General features: G+C 32.7%; 1 protein-coding gene and 1 long non-coding RNA gene across 4 annotated transcripts; one reads left to right on the top strand and one right to left on the bottom strand.

Moving 5' to 3' along the window:
* The first annotated feature begins 5,709 nt into the window (after window positions 1-5,709).
* Window positions 5,710-14,266, top strand: AGO10 (Stabilizer of iron transporter SufD / Polynucleotidyl transferase). 3 transcript variants are annotated; one of them, XM_089723976.1, is made up of 22 exons: window positions 5,710-5,889; window positions 7,104-7,779; window positions 8,299-8,507; window positions 8,740-8,889; window positions 8,992-9,125; window positions 9,229-9,338; window positions 9,425-9,531; window positions 9,740-9,878; window positions 9,986-10,102; window positions 10,212-10,319; window positions 10,419-10,490; window positions 10,847-10,969; window positions 11,079-11,238; window positions 11,411-11,532; window positions 11,696-11,833; window positions 11,926-12,068; window positions 12,180-12,242; window positions 12,444-12,507; window positions 12,601-12,736; window positions 12,851-12,924; window positions 13,454-13,580; window positions 13,802-14,266. In XM_089723976.1, the coding sequence occupies exons 2-22, from the start codon at window positions 7,294-7,296 to the stop codon at window positions 13,972-13,974; spliced, it is 2,955 nt and encodes a 984-aa protein (XP_089580102.1). In that variant the 5' UTR covers window positions 5,710-5,889; window positions 7,104-7,293; the 3' UTR covers window positions 13,975-14,266. The 3 variants fall into 3 exon arrangements, with proteins under 3 accessions (XP_089580102.1, XP_089580101.1, XP_089580103.1); XM_089723975.1 differs by lacking the exon at window positions 5,710-5,889 and adding an exon at window positions 5,915-6,212; XM_089723977.1 differs by lacking the exon at window positions 5,710-5,889 and adding an exon at window positions 6,600-6,902.
* A 2,007-nt stretch (window positions 14,267-16,273) lies between these two features.
* On the bottom strand, window positions 16,274-19,221 carry LOC105632053 (uncharacterized). The gene is made up of 2 exons (XR_002284143.3): window positions 18,678-19,221; window positions 16,274-18,533 (listed from the first exon to the last, which is right to left on the bottom strand). It is a non-coding gene; the product is annotated as an uncharacterized LOC105632053 (long non-coding RNA).
* Between the last annotated feature and the right edge of the window lie 2,417 nt (window positions 19,222-21,638).

The following is a 21,638-nucleotide window of genomic DNA, read 5'->3' on the forward strand; positions in this document are numbered from 1 at the left end:
TATTTCTAAATACGTTAGGTTAATAAATTAAAAGAGCGTGTCTTTAAAATCATTTAAAAAGATAATAAATATTATAATTGAAAAATTCTTGTATTTGAAACGATAAAACTTTCATCTCCATTTAAATATTTATATATAGTATATTATATGAAAAAAAGAAGAAACAATAATGCAAATTTGTGGTCGATATTTTTCTTGTAGTGGTAACTAAGAATTTAGAAGGAAGTGAAATTGAAGTCACCTATGACTATGTGCTGTGGAGGTGCCACTAATGCCAAGTGCATACTCCACTACAAATAGCAATCGTGAACTACCACTTACTCTCTCACACCCAAACACATAAGCAAATTCAAGCTAGCTAGTCCAATTATTTAACTATTATAATTATAATTACTCCCCGTCTCAAAATATAAATCATTTTTAATAATTATTTTGTTTTAAAATATAAGTCGTTTTTAAGTATTTTAAAGAGTAATAAATAATGTTTTTCCAATATTACCTTTATTTACACTAGATACAATAACTACCTTCATAAGTTACTATTTATTTAATTTGAAATAAAGGGTAATTTGGTTAAATTATCATTAATTTTGTTATAATTTAAGAGAATTAACTATTAATCGCTTCCTCAATCCGGTGCGAAAATTTTAAACGGCTTATATATTGAGACAAAGGAAGTAATAACGCAATATCTCAAGATTATTCTTTTTATAGTCCGAAATGTCAAAAATTCAATTATTAACATTTTTTCTCTTTAAAAAAACAAATAGCTGTATGTTTTTTTTTTTATGACAAAAGAAGAGCAGAACAAAAAATAGAAACCTATCTAGCCGTACAGTTTTGGATTCAGCATAAATTTGATAATTAGAGAATGTCAAGAAATTGGAGGATAGTTTATATTCATATAAAATATGTTTTGTAAGGACATCTTGTTTAGTGCAACATTGGTGTAATTTGGTAGGAGATGGTTTTCCCAAAAATGCTGGGAATTAGAGGATTTTTTACATTCAAAAATGCGTACATTCCGTTTGTAAGGATTGATTGTTTTAATGCCACTTTGATGTAATTATGTATGGTCGGTTTCCACATTTATGGGAAACATTAGATTGTGGCGTCCAATTCACGTATGCCCTTTATTTGCTTCGGAATAAATACTGTTGTCAAAGACAAGTTAAATTTGTCAATACCAAATAGTACAATCTAAACAAACTTACAAACCACTTATCTCTTTGGCATCTTTCTCTGTTAGGTCAATATAAAGAAACTAATGTACGTTAAGATTTTTATTTATCATCATATCCCCTCCATATATATATATTACACAATTTTTTTTAATTGAACCATCTCATTCACATATATTTGAGACTATTTAAAAATAAATTATACTAACAAATTTCACCAATAATATTAATAATAATTTTCTTCGTTAAATATATTTTTTAATTTTGAAATGAGATTAATTTCATATATGTTCAAGAACAGTGGAAGAATATTTATTGTAAATAAAAAAAATACATACATATAATTCTTTTCTCGTAAAAAGTTAATAATTATGTTCGTGTGATCCATGTGCAAAAAAAATTTTAGCATATATTTACTAAGCTAAATAATTATATATATGGTCATGGTATTGGTGACTGTGCTCATACATATTTTAACTAAATAAAAAAAGACAAACGTTAAATTTTTGCCATAATACGAGTCTTGTACATTTTACTTCTTTTAGTAGAATATTCGAAAATGCATGAACCCAGAAGAATTAATAATTAAAACAAAAAAAAAAAAAAAAAAAAAAAAAAAAGAAGCAGAAGAAGAAAGAGAACCATGGAAGGAGATGGCAACGCGTGCAGTGGCAGACACCGAGGAGATAATTTACGTTAAGATAGAGAAATATAAAAGGGAAAAAAAATCTTAACAGGATCGAAAAACTATGAATGCTTGGCATATGTTTCTTGTTTCATGATGGGGAGAATTATTTCTATACATCATTTCCTTTTTCTATTCGTTTAACCATATCATATCCTACAATCACTCCCTCTTCTTCTGACTGCACTTCTCAAGACAATGCAAATTATTTTCAAAAACTTAAAAATTAGTATAATAGATTAATAAATTATAGAGATCAACCATCATTATAATAAATTTTGCAATTAGGGACCGAAATTAGCAGAAGTTATGGTGTTATAGAACCTACATATGAATATTCCATAAGACAAAAAGGAAAATACGAAGAGGAGAAGAAAGGATTGTGGAGATGATGATGATGATGATATGCATAGATCTCAAATAGGTTTCCACTTTCCACTTATTACTGTACATGGGCCTCACGTGACACGATAAGACCAAGTCCTATTAATCAATCATTGGTCGTGCTCTAAACGCACTTCTAGGATGCGTTTGGCCCGTCCATTACTTTCACCTTATATTCTATAAATTAGGACTTGTTTAATACTGTGAACTAAATTTTTTTTTTGTCGAAAATATGTTTTGTAAATTATTAATTTTATATTTAAAATTAAATATTTTAATTATAAATAATAAATACTTGAATAAATTAATATATAAGTGTGGAAGATGGGCCCATCACAGGCACTCTCTCATCCATCTCAATTGGGGGGAAGACATTTGCTTAGGAAACCCCAACTTGCCCCAACCCCACTGCCATCTCCACTCCCCAAAGTCTCAAATATGCCTCTAATTTGTCCACAACCGCTAAACATAGTGAACATTTATACTCTTACATACTCTATTTTTATGTGGGGAGACAAAACAAATCCCAATTTGCTCAAAACAAAACAAACGCTGCCCATCTATCTCAGTATGCATCAATTGTCCCTAATCTATAATTTGAGTTTGATGAAAATAGGATGCTACCAAAACTCTTTTCATGTCAAAACAAAACAGGCCCATACCCTTTCCAAAGTCACTAACTCTTTTTAGTATTGAAAAAACAAAATAAAAAAACAAAACCCCATGTCATGATTTGGTGCATTTATGGTGTTGTGGACTTACTTGTTCTTGGCATCAACAACCATCCAAAGAAAAGGTTCATTTTCATTTATGTTTGTTGTAGTTACCGTATATATATATAGAGATATACACACGCTACTCTAATTAAAAAGATATTGTTGTTATAATACTTCTAGTCCATTTTTGGCCCTTCAATCCATAGACTTTCTATTGAACCCTATATCGTATGGTCCAACTCTTCCTATTATATAAGTTTCAAGTTTCATTATTGACCTCGTGCATAGGGCTTTTGCTTGCTTTTGCATTCGGGTATATTTATATTTTTTTTAGTAAAAATTTTTGGCCCCGCAAAAAATTGAAATCAAATTTGTATTCTTACTCGTGACATTAAAGTTACCTATTAACTCAATCAAGCATGTTGTAAAGGATGTGAAGTGGAGTTGTGTTGAGGGTGGTGTAAATGAGCTTCTTTTGTCTATAAATCATCAAGATGTCTTTGAATTTTTGAGACTAAAACAAAAAGAAAAGTTGGTATTTTTCATTTCCCAGTTATTAATTAATAATAATGATGGAGACAATGATTATAATTCATAACGTGGTTAATTAAAATTTATACATTATACATTTCTCACTCCTCACATCATGCACGATTTATGCAATATCATTGCTGTAAGCACTTGATTACTATGTTTGAAATTTTTGAAAGAGAAGGATTTTTGTTTTATTTTATTGTTTTGAATTTGACCAAATTTCCTTAAAGAGATTATTTTGGTAATTTCATCCAAAAATTGTTTGGATTTTTATTTAAATTTGATATATGAATAAATCCATTCACCAAAAATAATAAAGTACTTTCCTTAATTTAAACAATAACAACTTGGCAATATTAGTTCTCTCTGCCATTAAGAGGGTAATTAACAATTTATGCAAATCAATTTAAAAAAAAAATTAAAGAATAAATGAATTAGACTATATTTGCATCCAAAAATAACTTATCCTTGAGAATTATTTCCTAAAAAATTATTTTTCAAAAAATATTTTCTAAACAACTCATTTTCTATTATTTGGTTATAATATTAAAAATAATTAAGAGTCACTAAAAATTGTAATTTATAAAACTATGAAAATATTTAGAATTATAAAAACCTTATTTAGGATAATCAACCCGAATTAATTGAACGGTGATTGATTATGAATGCACGGTTGCTTTAAATCAAGGACAATACTCACATAAAGTTGAAACTCTTCAAAGAATGGTCAATAAAGCAATGATCTTGCTCAAGACCTACCAAATGCCAATCACAGTCTACCCAAAGGATTATAATAAGAGAGCTTTCATCAAACGAAGTTTGATTTCCCACCAAGAAAGTGGGACCCAAATTTCACCTCTCAAGTCTGTTATGTCATCATATCTACATTTCAAACTCAATCACTACTCTGCTCAAACTCACACCATAGTCCCTCCTTTTTCTTGTCCTTACCTCACTTAACACTCATCACCCTCCTAAAAATCCAAGGCTATAATCAAGTACCTCTCCACCCACTTTAACCACCCTATGACTATGATCACGCATATCATCTCCGTACACTCCTCTTCTTTCCCTATCCCAAATTGCATCATTTATTAAATATTTACCAATTAGAGAAAAAAAACATGAACGATATCCGCGATTTCAAGTATGACCAAGCTTTAAGTTTTGGTTCAATTTTGATTTTTGAAGGAATTAAGTCATTTATAAAACTATAAAAATTTTAAATTTTTACCTTTATATTTTTCATATAAATTAAAATCAGACTGTGATTAGGTTTAGTTATATTTTAGGTCTCTTTTTTATAAAAATAAAAAAATTATAAAATGTATCGAAGTGAATTATATTTTGCCACCGGAAGAAACAAGTATTTATAAAATAAAGTATAAAAGTATAAATATTTATAAAAGTATTTAGAACTATAATTTAAACTATCAAAACCCTTAAAATGAAATTGGTGATGGTGGGGATCATAAAATAAAGTATTAAATCCACAAGATTCATCATCAAACCATTAATACAAAAAGCCGAATGGGTCCACAAAGAGATCAAAAGAAGTGGACCCAGAATTCAAAAGGACCCATGGAATGGACCGTTGAAGAATTGCCTAAAGTGGCATTGATGGTAGCGGTGGCAAATTATCTAATAAATAATAATAATAATAATAATAGTACATCAAAAGCATACATTAGGGAGGAACATTACATGGGGACTAGGAAGAAAAAACAAAAAATAAAAAATCTAAAAATAAAATAACCATACAAAGGAGAGAGAAAATAAAATTACATTTTTAGTTAGCTAAATTCTTCTCGTGTCTTTTGAGAAAAACGCAAGGAGGGATAAATCTCGTGTTAAGGTATTTTACGTAACGATTTGATAAATGTTATTATGTAACTAATAACATTCTTTTGGGTCTATATCCACTTCCTGTAAATAAAAAAGAAAAATTACATATGGAGAACTCTGCAAGAGAAAGGACTGCAAGTTCGAATTATTCTTCTTCTGTGTATATGATTACTTTTACAATACTGAGTGAGTTTGAGTTGTTTTGGACTATAGCATGCTACTCTTCCCCACCATCACTTCCCCTTTCTCTCTCTATATCTGTACATTTTCCTTTCTTTCTCTAACTATATATACACACACCTTAAATTACGTTATATTATTATGCTTTGGTCTTCGTACGTGCCCGAGGCTGCGCGATCAGTCAAGAAACCAAACTAGAGAGAGACAGAGAGAGGCTAATTTATAAAAGCAGAGGAGGTGTGAAGAGGAGGGGAGGGGGCAGGGCAGAGGCCTTACATTGTCTTTTACACGTGATAAAGGAAACACCAAAAGCACTTGCATGCGTGTATAAAGATTCATCATCATCATCATCTCTCTCTCCTAGGTTCTCTTTTCTTTTCTAATCTGTGAAAACTGCATTCTTTGAGTATTCTTTTTTTTTTAAAAACCGACTTTGTCTCCACTTTTGCTTCTCTTTTAATCCAATCACGTTTCTTTGCCTTCCATCTCTAAAACGTTTGTGTTTGTTTCTCTCTCTCTTGCTAGGCTGTTAGGCGCTTCATTTCATTGTTATTGAGTGAGTTTCGGAGTTTGGTTGAGAGTGTTTCAAGTTGTGGACTTTGTATTTATTGTTTGGTTTGGTCATTTCCATACAGGCAATAAATTTTTGGATATCCTTCAGATAGTGATTTTACTACCCTTTTCAAGGTTTATTCCTTCTCTTTGCATATACCTTCTTGTTGCCTTTTGTTTTCTTCTATGTGTAGTGTTGTGCTTTCAGAAAACTCTAGAAAAATATAATTTTTTAATGCTTTTCCTGTGTTTTTATCTGCTTGGGTGTATTCATTTCTATTCGATTTTTTCCCTCGCAGATTTTCAGTTTTGCGTAGGGACAGGTTTTAAGAATGTCATTTTGTCACCTGAGTATTCTACTTCTTTGGCTTCTACTCGTATTTTTATTTTTTAGTTTCTATTGTTTACTTTGTTTGTTTGTTTTTGTCTCCGTAATTTAGCGAGTGGTTTACTAATAGAACCATCTGAAGAAGATTTTGGGTTTTTTTGGTTGGTGATTCTTTGTGTTGTCTGCATTTATCATTTCTTGAGTTGCACATTTAATGGTCTCTTATTCGGGATTTTTTTTGGCTTGGTTCTTTAGAGTTTGGGTACAGATTCGAGGAAAAATGGAATTATCCAATTCCAAGTTTTCAAAAAAATAAAATATATACCATACAAATACTAGTCTACATTATTTCCACATTCCTTGCATCTTTACGTTTCAAGCCTTCTTCACTCAATCGTTCTGCAATATCACCTTGTCAGATAGAAACTGTGGCTCCTGCTTTCGGGTTTTAGTTTTCTTTTTCAATTTGTTTTTGTGGGTTTGTCTGCTGAGCAGAGGTGAATAGTTTGGGTTCCAAAATTTTCAAAGGAATAGTAATGCTTGCAATATGCAACAAAGCCATACTCTTTTAGTTTGCTTCAACAGCAATGATGCACTACCATCATCATTATTATTCCTGTTTCTTTGTAGTTTTTCAAATTTTAGTCACTTGTCTTACATGCATTTGCCTTATCTGTTTTTATGTTTTTTTTTTCCAGAGGATAAATGGGTCTTAACCCCCAGTCTGTGAGGCAAATGTGGGAAGACTAGAAGAGAAAGAAAGTATATTTCTGCCATTTGTTGAACCTTCACTGTTTTGAAAACAAGCGTCTGTGCTTTGAGTTGTAAGTTTCAGAGATCAAGGAGCAAAAAGGAGAAGGAGAAAAGGGGAAAAAATAAAAGTCAGCAATGCCTATAAGGCAAATGAAAGAGAGCTCAGAGCAGCACTTAGTGATAAAAACCCACTTGCAGAATACTATGAACCAACCTCAAAAACACCACAAAACTGCTCAAAATGGTAAGGGACCTCCATCTCAGGAAACCCACAACAGTAAACCCCAAAACCTGACTTCACCTCCAATAAAAAACCGAGGAAGAAGAAGAGGAAGGGGTGGTAGAAAGTCTGATCAAGGAGATGTCTGTATGAGACCCAGTTCAAGGCCTTGTACTGTGGTACACAAGCCTGTGAATCCAGCTGGTGAGCTCTTGGCAGGTTCTCCGAGTGGGTCAAATGGAAATTCTTGTGGAATGGAGATGGGTTTGGGGTTCCCCAGTTCTAGCAAGTCAATTAATTTTGCTCCTAGGCCTGGTTACGGTCAACTTGGGACAAGATGTATTGTTAAGGCCAATCACTTCTTTGCAGAGTTACCAGACAAGGACTTGAACCAGTATGATGTAAGTTTCTTTGTTTTATGGGGTTTTAGTTTTTACATTAAACATTGCTGTAATTGTACTGGAGAGGAAAACCTTGGTTTTTCTTAGTTTTTCTATTATTTGGATTCTGGTATACCAATGGGGGCCCTTAATCTGACATTGAACGTGTGATAATCGTTATTGTTTTCTTTCTCTCTCCTTCTCATTTGTTCTTGATTTAAAACATGGTTGTTAATATGCTGAAGCAGATTATTAATGCTGGGTTTTTATTTGTTTTATTATATGGCTTTCTTTCTTTCTTTTTTCTTTTTTTTAATGTCCTTCAAAACTTGTGGCCCTTGAATCTGACAATGGACATGTTCATGCCGTTAACTTTTTTTTTTTTTTTTATGCTGTACATTGCAGAAGGAATTGAAGATTTCTGTTTTTTCTTTTTTACTTTTTCTTCTAATGGCATGAATAAGTCCTGATCCAGACCATTAATTTTGTTCTTATTGTTTGTTAGCTTTTTCCATCATCTCTTACTTCTGATTCTTGCAGGTTACAATAACTCCTGAAGTGGCATCAAGAACTACAAACAGAGATATCATGGCAGAGCTCGTGAGACTTTACAAAGAATCTGATTTAGGAATGAGATTACCTGCTTATGATGGCAGAAAGAGTCTGTATACAGCTGGTGAGCTTCCCTTTGCTTGGAAGGAGTTCACGATCAAGCTTATTGATGAAGATGACGGAATCAATGGTCCCAAGTTAGTATTTATAATTAGTTTCCCTTTATTATTTTGCTCTATTGAAAATTTTGAGCATTTTTTCTTTTCAACTTTTTTAAGAACTTCCAAAAATCGAGGATGAGCGTAGTTGAAATCTGATGAAAAGGATAAATTTTCTCATTATTATCCTTCTAAAGCGTGTTAATTTTTGCCTTAGTAAAATATGTGCACAGAGTAGATAATTTTAATGGGCCCACATGCAAATTTTCAGGAGAGAAAGAGAGTACAAAGTGGTGATCAAGTTTGTTGCAAGGGCTAACATGTATCATTTGGGTCAATTTTTGGCTGGTAAACGTGCTGATGCTCCACAGGAAGCTTTACAAATTCTTGACATTGTACTGAGGGAGCTCTCATCAAAGAGGTATAATTTCTCGCGAAGTCTATGAGAAATTTATAATTGGTTCTCAATAAGCAAAGCATAACTTACTTTTCATTTTTTTTTTTTTTTTGACTTTCTGTGTAGGTACTGCCCCGTTGGAAGATCCTTCTTTTCACCTGATATTAGAGCACCACAGCGGCTTGGTGATGGCTTGGAGTCCTGGTGTGGGTTTTACCAGAGTATAAGGCCTACACAAATGGGCCTGTCCTTGAACATTGGTAACTGAATTGCCAGACTTAAGAATATCTGATGAGATTTTTCAGAAGTACTTAATGATTTCTCTCTCTCCTTTTTTTTTTTTTTTTTTTTTTTTGAATATAGATATGGCTTCGGCTGCATTCATTGAACCTCTCCCTGTAATTGAGTTTGTTGCCCAGCTTCTGGGCAAAGATGCATTGTCAAGGCCACTGTCTGATGCTGATAGAATCAAGGTACATTTAATTTACCATAGTGATATACGCTATTATCATTTCTTGGTAATTCTGATAACTTGGGATGTTATTGTAAACATTAACAGATTAAAAAGGCCCTTAGAGGTGTCAAAGTTGAAGTGACTCACAGAGGAAATTTACGGAGGAAGTATCGCGTCTCAGGATTGACATCTCAGCCTACAAGAGAACTCGTGTAAGTTTTACTTATCTCCTATAAATGTGCTCTATCAGATTTCTGTCACTGGATGTCGGTAGATTCTCTTCTTGGTGAGGAAGAAAGAAAAGCCAAGTAATTAGTAGCTATTCAGTGTGCAATTAATTTTTTTTTCCCTTCTTTAAGGATTTTTGAACCTTGGTAATTCTTTATGGTGTTCTAATTATCAAAAATTTTTCTTCTTTAGATTTCCAGTTGATGATAACTCGACTATGAAGTCGGTGGTAGAGTACTTCCAAGAAATGTATGGCTTCACCATTCAACATACGCATCTACCTTGCCTTCAAGTAGGAAACCAGAAGAAGGCGAACTATCTACCAATGGAGGTAAGTTAAGGCCACTGAAATTTTTTTTTCAATTGTACCTGTTAACTTACTTTCACTTTTCAGTTTCCTTACATAAATCCTATATTGAAATCTGCTTCCTTTGCTAGGCTTGCAAAATTGTCGAGGGGCAGAGATATACAAAAAGGTTGAATGAGAGGCAAATTACTGCCCTTTTGAAAGTTACATGCCAAAGACCTAGGGATAGGGAAAATGACATTTTGCAGGTACTTGTAATTTATGATCTTCTCTCTTTCTCAAATTGGGTAAGTATGTATTTCTCTCAAAATGATAGTTCTGATCTTTTATTTTCCATGCCGTTTTAAATACAAGCAGACAGTTCAGCATAATGCTTATGATCAAGACCCTTATGCAAAGGAGTTCGGGATCAAAATCAGTGAAAAGCTAGCTTCCGTTGAGGCTCGAATTCTTCCTGCTCCTTGGGTAGTACACCATCTCTTCTATTCCTAATCCCTATGTTTATTCTGAGAAAGATAATTAGCATTATCCGTCTTTCATTCTCTGATTATGCTCTCTCTGCAGCTGAAGTATCATGAAACTGGCAAGGAGAAGGACTGTTTGCCACAGGTTGGCCAGTGGAACATGATGAATAAGGTATTATACCAGAAAATTCCAATCTTTCTAAGCTGATGGGGATTCCAAATGTTTGCCATTCACTTGAATGACTTCATATCAAGCAGCTTAAACAAATTCTGTACCCTAGCAACTGTGTATTCAGAAAGTAGAAACAACTTTGTATTATTCCTCCATTTGCACAAGCTGGCCATAGCATGCCTCAGGAAGTTTTATGACTTTTAATTGTAGAACTTGGCATTCTGGTATTGCCTATTATGTTTTGGCCCAATTTAATGGAGCCAATAATTTATTTCGTAGTTTCATTTTTATTTACCCTATTTATCATATAGATTGTAATGCTGACATCTTAGATCACTTGCTTTTTGTATGTGCAGAAAATGATCAATGGAATGACTGTAAACCGATGGGCATGCATTAACTTTTCAAGGAGTGTTCAAGAGAGTGTTGCCCGTGGGTTTTGCAATGAACTTGCTCAGATGTGCCAAGTCTCTGGCATGGTAGTTTCTATAAGCTGCAAATTTTCATACTTCACACTATCAAAGTGCTCTTTTTTTTCTCCCCAGCCACCTTTTTTTAGTTAGTTTGCTGATTTGTTCTGTTATGTAGGAGTTCAATCCAGAGCCTGTTATTCCCATCTATAATGCGAGGCCTGAGCAAGTGGAGAAAGCTCTGAAACATGTTTATCATGCTTCCATGAACAAAACCAAAGGAAAAGAGCTGGAGCTTCTATTAGCTATTCTACCTGACAACAATGGTTCCCTATATGGTATGACGTTTTGTTCTCATGATTTGGTAGCTTTAGTTCACAAATAATGCTTGTACTACTTTTTTAATTTGTAACTTTTAGTGTGTGCTTGTGTTACTTGATTCGAGTGTAAAAAACTCTATGTACGATCTTGAACCGACATTTTTATGTTCTTACAATTCTTTTTTTTCAGGTGATCTCAAGCGAATATGTGAAACTGATCTTGGTTTAATATCACAGTGCTGTCTTACAAAACATGTCTTCAAGATAAGCAAGCAGTATTTGGCAAATGTTTCCCTAAAGATTAATGTTAAGGTTAGACCAACTTTCTTGACAATCATTTGATTTTCCTGGAATAAATGCCATAGTCTTAAAGCTTCTTTTCTCTTTCTCTAAAATGACGCCTGAATAATTTTTTTATCTGAATCATATCCTAGATTATTAATATATCAAAAATTTCCTGTTGTACTTGATGCAGATGGGTGGTAGAAACACTGTCCTTCTAGATGCCATCAGCTGCAGAATTCCATTAGTCAGTGACATACCGACCATTATATTTGGTGCAGATGTGACTCACCCAGAGAATGGGGAGGACTCGAGCCCCTCAATTGCTGCTGTATGATTTCTCACCTAGTTGACATTATGTTGTAATTTTTCCCCTCAACAAGTGTGGAGAATTGGTTGTTGATAATGATGTTCCTACTGTAGGTAGTTGCTTCTCAGGACTGGCCTGAAGTGACAAAATATGCTGGACTAGTTTGTGCTCAAGCTCACAGACAAGAACTCATACAAGACTTGTATAAAACATGGCAGGATCCTGTTCGTGGAACAGTAAGCGGTGGCATGATCAGGTAAATGAATTTTGGTTTCTGGTGGAGTTGTCATCTGAATTCTTATTTTTTCTTCTGTGTTATTCTCTCTATTGTTACAGTTTTATCAATAACTTATTTTCTTCTTTGCAGGGATCTTCTGGTTTCTTTTAGGAAAGCAACAGGACAAAAGCCATTAAGGATTATATTTTACAGGTCGATATTTCAGATTTATGTAGAGAATTGCAAACACCATACTGCATTTCTACACATAATTGTAGATGCACTTAATTGTGCAGATGCAGTTGTGCGTGCAAATATATGTCATTTCTATTTCACATATAAAATACGTGTATCTCAAGAGTAATTTGTATTTCTAGTCCTTATGATAATGCTTATGCCACTTAATTTGATCAGGGATGGTGTTAGTGAAGGGCAATTTTATCAAGTTCTGCTTTATGAATTAGATGCAATCCGGAAGGTGAGAATGGAACCTTTTATATTCGTAAACCCTGTAAATTTTGTGGAACAAGATAGAAGACAAAGTGTTGCTAATAAATAATTTTTCTTGCAGGCTTGTGCTTCTCTAGAACCAAATTATCAACCACCCGTGACTTTCATTGTTGTACAAAAACGACACCATACTCGATTATTTGCTAACAACCATAGGGATAGGAGTAGCACAGACAAGAGTGGAAATATATTACCTGGTAAAGTTTATAGTTTCATAACTATGCAGAAATGTATCCTATTCTTTTTCTTTTCTTTTGTATATGTTGAAAATGGTGTATTATTTATCTAACGATATTGTTTTTGTTTCGCAGGCACTGTGGTTGATTCTAAAATTTGTCATCCAACAGAATTTGATTTTTATCTCTGTAGCCATGCTGGTATTCAGGTAGAACTCCTATCCTCTCTCTCACGAGTTCTCTCTAGTTTATGCATATTGTATCAAGTAATATGATATTATAGATTCTGTTTTAACTTGTAAGGCATATAAATGTAAAAGTCCATCTACATTCTTCCTTACATGCTTCCTAGTTCAATTTTCACATGTTTTGATGGAGGTGTTGGGCAAAATTGGCTTGTCCTTGTGAACAAATTATACTAATGAACAGTACTCTTGGCCAACATAAATCTAATATCATAAATTGTGTGTACTCCATTAACATTCGCATGATTTTATTTGGCATAGGAAAGGCTAAATAATTTGAGATTTCAGTAAGCCTGCAGTTCTGTAACACTTGGTTTGTTGCTTTGACATGCTGCTGCCCTTTTTTGCTAGGTCTTAGTTAATGAATTATTCAGAATAAGCTGAGGATGATTTATCTTGCATATGTTACTTCTTACAATATTTAAGTTGTACAAAATTCTTGTAGTCTTGCTTCTTTCAAATAAATGATGTTTTCCTTCCTTTAATGTTAAAGGGGACAAGTCGGCCTGCTCACTACCATGTCCTATGGGACGAGAACAACTTCACTGCTGATGGAATACAGTCTCTGACAAACAATCTCTGTTACACATATGCAAGGTGCACTCGCTCTGTTTCTGTTGGTAAGTATTATTTTCAGTGTTTATTTGAGCTTTAGTTTAATTAAAAAACATTAATGCTTCAAAAGCATAACTGATCAACTGTGGTATTTTTATGGAATCTTCTATTTTTTGGAGTATGAAAAAGAAAAAAATAGTAATGAACTTAATAGTTTAATGAGGTTCACTGTTGGAGCTCTTAGAACTATATGAAAAATGATGGCTAATTGGGGGTTTCCTTGCAGTTCCTCCGGCGTATTATGCACATTTAGCTGCTTTTCGAGCCCGATTTTACATGGAACCAGAAATGCAGGAAAATGGCTCTACAGGTCATGGTAGCAAGGGAACACGAGAATCTGGAGTCCGGCCATTGCCAGCTTTGAAAGAAAATGTGAAGAGAGTAATGTTTTATTGTTAAAGACAATGGAGGGGAGGGTGGTGGTAGTAGCAAAAGCAGAAAAAAAGAAAAGAAAAATTTCCCTTGTATATGTAAGATGATAGGAGCAGGATTGCCAGATCTTCCTTCCATTTTAGGTCAGTTATTAGGAGCCCTCCAAAAATCATGGGAGAAACATCCAAATATAGGTGATAGACTGATAGTTGTAGTCCTCTCAGTAACCATTCATCTCGGAAGAATGTGAAAGTAGGCCTTTGTAAAGAAATGTTTATTTCTGATCAATCTTATAATATATGTAGGAAATTTTGCCTCATCCAAACATCTCCATTTTCATGTTTATTTTTGGGAGCTCAGAGCAATTATTCTTAATGCCAAATCAAATTATGTCAATTGCCTCTATATGAGCTATTACTCTTTTTCCTATAAAATCCACAACCACAGCCACAGCCACAGCCACAGCTTCGCATTTATTTTCAAATAATCCTCCTGAACTTCTACTATCTAATAAGTCTTACATTCCAATTGCAAATCTAATCAAGAGCTTAACGCAGAAATAAAAAAGCAAAAACATAAACGACCTATTTCCATTGTTCTGTGCGCTTCATTTAATGGGCCTCTATTTATTGGGCTTAGCTTTCTGTGGGCTTTTTTATCCCATTTCTCGAACGAGATAAACGACTTTTCGTGCAGTTTAGGAAACTTTTAAAAGGCCCAAACAAAATGTATCGGGGAATAAATGAATGTCGTTTTGACATATTTATGTTAACTTGCCTGCGTGTTTGTTTTAATTATAAAAGTCTGTTTCCAGAGATGAAAGTATCAAACTAATAACTAATAACCAACCTCTGCCTAGATTGACAAGTTCCGTTCACGTCTGTGGTTTCTCTTCAAAGGGGAAGTCGGATTAGGGTAAAACTCCCCAATTATAATTTATTAAAAAAAGATAATTTTAAATTTTCGTGCTACCCAGCCTCTCATGAAGGAGTTCTAGTTTTATCTATTACATATAGTACATACTTTTATTACTACGCAATGCATACATGTGTAAATATAATATTATTTTCAAATCTTGAATTATTGCATTTATTATAAAGTGAATTTCTATTTAGTATTTTTTTTTTTTTCTTTGAGAAGAATTGATATTTAGTTGTTCAATGATAATTGAATACACCAGTTAAAGGACTCTATTTTTAGAAATGAATAAATATAAAACTAAGATAGTAATGGTTATAACCTGAATAGGATAGTTCAGTGGCAAATAATATTTGTGGAGTTGATCACCATTGTTTAAGGTATGTGTTCGATTTTCCGCAATTCAAACTCTCTTGGGTTAGCCCATATGCCTCCAAAGACGAGAATTAAGGTAATAAACCTGATTTAAAATTTGTTAAGTGTTCAATAAAAAAATGCATGTTAGTTTTTGGTTATGGGTTTTATACGATCTGATAGTGAACGAACTAGTTATGTATGTAAACTATCATGGTTTTTGTTTGGGTATGAAATTGGAAGACCATTGTTATGAGCTTCAACATATTCCAAAGTGAATTATATAATTAATTTTTCAACATAAGAAAAAAAATTATGATTTAGGAATATATATGAAATACATTGACAATCAAGAAACTAATTAACCAAGCTAAAAATATTGAAATCCCAAAACTTAGAGAAAAATATATATTTATAACCAATCTACAGATGCCAAACAACTTATATGTTTTTGTGGAAAATTTTTATCGTTATTCTCAACTTTGATTTTGAGTTGTTGGATACTTCAGCTTATACAATTGCACTAAAATACTTCTTTTTATAAAAAAAATATTATTTTATTAAATATTTCAACTTAAAATTAAATCAATTAAATAGTTATTGGATAACCGAAAAATATGAAAATTGTTATTTCAAAACTCGTCAAATCAATATAACCTTAAGTACTGTATTATTACTATTATTGAGAGGTGCGCAAGGGCACAGTAAGTTGTGCCAAAAAGTTTCATAAAGAGTACATGGATAAATTATGCATTTGACCGTACCAGAAAATAGTAATCGTCATTTCTTATATTAAAAAAAATTGAAATATAAGTAGAACACAAATTCTCAGTCAAAACCTATTTCATTTTTTTAAAATTAAAGTGTCATGTATTATCTAGTAGAGTATAAATTATAAAATTATCATCTTTTACTAAATATATATAAGTTTTGGCAAAGAAGAAAAAATATATTTAAACATTTTTTATAGAAGCAACGTATATTCATAAATGATTCAACCCACATCCATCCTTAACTTTCTTTATTATGATATTATGGCTTTCATACAAATAAATTTAGAAGAACAATAATGCTATTAATTTGACATCTCATAAACATATATATACATCCCATTTCATTGGACACAATCATGCTCACTGACTACTCTATTACAATTTAGAAGAAAAATATTTTTTGGTGAGTAGAGGAACACAAAATTCAATCATTAGACTTAATATATAAATGCAAGAAAAAAAGGAAATACACTAAAGAAATATTTCACATGCAGTGATGTAGAGTTAGGCAAGTATCTTGTGAACAGAGAGAGAGAGATAGTGACAAATCGTAAGTCCCTTCTTCTTCTCTGTCTTTCTCTAACAGAGGTATATATATCCATAAGCTTTTTGATTGAAATCTCACTTTCAACGATAGAACGCGAGCCAAATCCGGGTCCTTTATAGAAAACAAATTTATGGCTCTCGCATTGGCAAAAGAGCAATCCTTAAATGGCAAGTAGCAAGCAAGGCCTTGTCAATGGATTCTCTAGCTACCTGATGTCTTTCACTGATCACAAGTTATATTGAAAGAATCAATTAAACCAATATAACGTTTTTGCATATTTTGGGTACCTACTGATAAAGAAAGCTATATGGAATCTTCCCCACATACAGCTTCCTACCAAAAGAGAGGGGCCAAACTCCAACAACCAAGGTAGATAGCCAAATCACTACTCTTCATTATATATATATATATATCATAAAAGAAAGATTCAAACTAAGGAACTTGAACAAGCTAATTTAATGGGTTCACATGCTATTGTTAATTGAAACAACATCAATGTCTATTCACTACACTTCTATTAATTGAGCAAATAATCTTCCTTTCACGAGCTTCCAATAAATAAAATGGATAAACAGGAGTTAAGTTCATCAAGTAAAATATTCTTCTCTTAATTAGCTAACACAGACACAGTTCAATTACCGATAGACCATCCACTTCTTTGTATTAATCTCATATTTTACTTTGAAATCAACTTTACTTTTCACATTTAGTTAGATGTTATGAAATTATAGTTCTTATGATTAGTCCATCTCCTTCTCCCGAAGTTTATAACTTCTAGTTGGCTACAAAACCTTCTTCAAATATCTTATCATAAAATAACAATTGGGCCGATATAAACATTAAAAGAATTTTCCTTTTTTGTTTTACACAATCCTAGTAAGTGCTTTCATCAACAACTTCTTCAAGCCTGGAAGAAATACAAGAAAGTGAACTAAATCTGAAGTCCTTAATATATAAAAGTTGACATAAAAAGACTGATAAATGCATACTCATGCTTTTATCACTCTTTTAACATCAAGGACAGAAGAAAATAAATACCCGGTCCAAGAGGGTTATCTGCAGGTAGATTCTCCAGTTAGTAAAACTTTTCAAATAGGACAATCTTATTGTTCTATCATTGTAGTATGTATTCTAGTGCAGTTTCTTCACCTTGTTATTTTAACTTCAATGTCACATTTTTGCTTTAAAACATGGAGAAAGAGGTTTTCTTTCCTGAATTTTCTTGAGCAATTGACTTGTTGGGCTATTAGCTGATCAATGGCTATGATCTCAGTTGCATTATTCGTAAGATTCGATCGACTTACTACATGTAAAGCCTGAACTAATTAACCCTATTAAGTCTTGAAAGAGAAAAAAGAAATGCAAGACTTAAAATTTAAGAGAAGAACCACAAGTTACCTTATGATTGGTGAATTTGTGAGTTGAATTAGCTGGATTCAACCACAATATGTGAACATTAACATTATTCCCACAAACTCAGATAATTCTGAGAGGAAATGCAAATCTCAAAAACTTATCAAGAAATGGTCCACAAAATTATGAACCACATAAAAGGGTGCACGATATTTTCTTGGACTCTTTCTTAGTTAATTTGGCTGAGATTTGAATTAGCAACCTTTTAGTTCTGGAGACTCCAGTATAACATTGAGTCAAAATTCATTCTCTACCTTATCCATTGTTATAAATTAGCTCTATAAGATGTCAAGTAAAGTAGGTAAGAGGTTATAGATGCATAATTTTCCCATAAAATATATAGAAAATTGAAGCCGAACGGATTAGCCCTAACCAAAAAGCAGTTTTATAAAAACCCTAAACATATATGAATTGTTAGTTATATTATATCATAGAAAAGAAGTTGAAAATGCATACCCAAGTTATTAACAAAAGCAGTACGGCAGATTAAGGAATGTCAAGGCTCAATCACCAAAAATGTCAGGGAAGATCTAGAAATCGTTGAACTGCACCGAGACGCAAAAACCCTGTCACTGAAAACCCTAAGGAGCACAGGAAGTTAAAATAAATGGAAACACACCAAAATCAATGCATCAGAAGCACAACAGAAACAAATAATTGGACAAACAGACACGAAAAGGCAAACCCAAGAAACCTAGATAAGCCTATAAAAGAAGATTACATACCTCCTTTTCTAGGGATTGAACAAAGAAAACCCTAACAGCCCATTTAAGCATTTAAAGAAAAGGGTTTCGAGTGAAACTAGGGTTTCTCGTGCTACCACAACGGGTGAAGCTGCCACATGATCTGATCTTTCCTCAACTATGGAGGAAGGTTAAGATCATGCTGGCAGCTTCAACTGATAGTGTTACACGATAAGAAGATGGGCAGTCTCGTCGTAGATTATTATTGAGAGAGCCCAAGCTAGCTACATGTATAGCTATAAATTTCACTAGTAGTTCTTTTCTTGCTTGTTATGGGATATAGAGAAGTGGGGATGAAGGAGTATAAATAGAGAAAGAAGAAGGAGGGAGAAGATTAATTTTATTTGTCAAAAATTTTAATTTATTTTTTTTGTTGGTGATGGAATATAGGAAGAGGAGTGTGAAAAAGTAATTAATAAAAAATTAATGGAAGATGTGTAAGAAAGTGGTCCCTGTAGAGATGCAAATTGAATATTGTCACGCCAAGACTTTGGTGGCACCATGCAGTTTTGCAGACAGGTTAGTGAGGGTTTCTATATATACTGTAAAGAGCATTAATAACTTTTAGGTTGGGCCCCAAGAAAGTAGGGGACCCTTAACCTCTCTTTCTTTTTTGTGACTGTGAGAGAGAAGAGAAGTAAAAGCATCAAGTAACCAATACCCATGAGGCCAAAGAGTTTAAAAACTCTACTAGCTCATGAGGGGACCATTTTTTGCATGGTTTTATAGGTTTTTGCATAAGGTTCACATATTAAATTGAATAACAATCAATAGACTATTGGATTATGGATGTGGAGTACATCTTTATTTATAAGGTTTTCGGATATAAATTCTATTTTCGAATTTTAGTTACAATTTCTTTGATTTGAAATTTAGAATTGCCACTTTGAAAATAATTTTTGTTTGAATATTATCTCCGGTCTAAATATGACATCTCGTGATGTAAACAAAAAAAAAAAAAAAAAAAAGAAGAAAAAGATTTTTTTTTCCTCTCTTTTTGATTTTGTGATGTGCATTTAATCCAATTCTATATAAGCATCTTTGCTTTGGTGACTGATGCTAGCCTTTTCTTTGCAAACTTACCATATCTTGATTACTTGACAATTCTACATTTGATTGGTGCCAGCTGCGCATCAGTAGTTATTAGTAACAATTGATATTGACAATCAAGAAAATGACTAAAGCTTCTTCTAATAACTTACAAGAATTACTTTGTTTTCTTTTTCTTAACCGCATGTCCCTTTTAATTAAGTTTAGTTAATTAATTAATTAATTTGTTCCCTTGCACTTGGTAGGTGTGATGATGGAACCAACATATACAGTTAATCTTTTTTTTTTTTAATCTCTCAAACTAAAACCCTAATTTAGATTTGCCTAACCCTTTTGAGATTTCATTTCTTGATCTCAAAATCCCAAGAGAATACATTTTTTGCTCTCTTTTTTATTATGTGATTGTTTTATTTTTATTTTTTTTTTGCCATTGGAACATATGCCGTCCGTTGTAATATTCCTCGCATGATATCCATCTTTACTATCATTAGAAAGTTCTTTGCATCTGCAATGAAAGTGGGCCAATAGACACCTAACACTTCAATTATCAGTAATGCAGTGTGCCAATAAAAACTTAACACTTCAATTATAAATTTATAATAAACCTTATACCTTATGCAGAGCTAGGTTATTCTAGCTTCAGCTAGGGTTTATAGCTAAAATATTATTCTCAGCATATAAATCTACTTATATTATCTCATATCGTTTTATTGTTATAGAATAATCTACAAGTTGCGGAGATTAATTAAGCTTTTAAATGTTAAACAGAAAAAAGGATTAGGTCAGAACTCATGATTTTAAAATATGTTCATCGTTCTTGCTTAAATCTTGCTGCAAGAAATTCCTAAAAAGAAACGGAATTAACAGTCAAAAACAATATAAATGGTTCAACATGATTACTATCTTCCACTTGCTTTGTTCTATCCAGTCACTCTCCAACTTAGTTTAAGCAACTTTGCTAGGTGCCAATCCTTGATTAATCTGAAACTAGAAAATTTTTTGCCGCAGAATGCTACCACTAATCCGTTGTTTAATTGGGAATTGCATTACATCAGTATAAAATTAAAGCAGCATCTATTCCAAAGTAAATGGTTTCCACGCACACGTAGCCAAAAATACGACATCAAGCATGAATCCAACAGGTTTTTTTTTTTTTTCTTTTTGCATTAATCTGATATTATATAAATTTCTTGAAAAATTTCCAAGATTCCCATTTTGTGATTTTGGTTACCTTAGAATCCGTCAATTAATAAATGTCTGTTCTGTTCGGATTGCTGCCAATGTGCAAGTATTTATAATCTTTTTACAACTGTGGTAAATTATTTACTTTTTCTTTTTGTTTTCTTTTCCTGCCAGAGAATAAGTGACTTTCATTTGGTCCTTATCAGAGTAACAGCTTTTGCATATATAGTGTGTATAGCCTACGCAACTTGTAATTTCAAACCATTATAGTAAGACGAACGAGGCATCAAAGTAATATTTCTTTCAAAGTATCCAATAGGGATCGATACATTCCTTGGCCTCCTCAGTCTATAATCTTCTATCATGCACCAATTTCAATTGAGTTATGAACTCAAGTTCCCAACATACTGTCAGTTCATTCCTACCACCAAACATATTAAGATCACTGGATTATAAACTCATGTGGCAAGCTAAGCGAACAACTTTGCAAAGTTAAGGGTTCAATTCGTGGGAAAAAACAGTTATGGAGAGGGACAGTCATAAACTCTAATAGCCTTATGTACAAAAGGGTATAGAGATAGTAGTGAAAAATTAACCAAAAAAAAAAAAAAACGATGGTGTTTCTCCTTTAAAAGTTTTGATGAATAAATATAAAATAATTGGAAATAATTTAATTGAAGCCGCTAGCGGCACATTTATATCTCTATTTTG

This window comes from Jatropha curcas, chromosome 7, assembly GCF_041381405.1.
Source record: "Jatropha curcas cultivar XTBG-Jc1 chromosome 7, XTBG_Jcur_1.0, whole genome shotgun sequence".
NCBI classification, from domain to species: Eukaryota; Viridiplantae; Streptophyta; class Magnoliopsida; order Malpighiales; family Euphorbiaceae; genus Jatropha; species Jatropha curcas.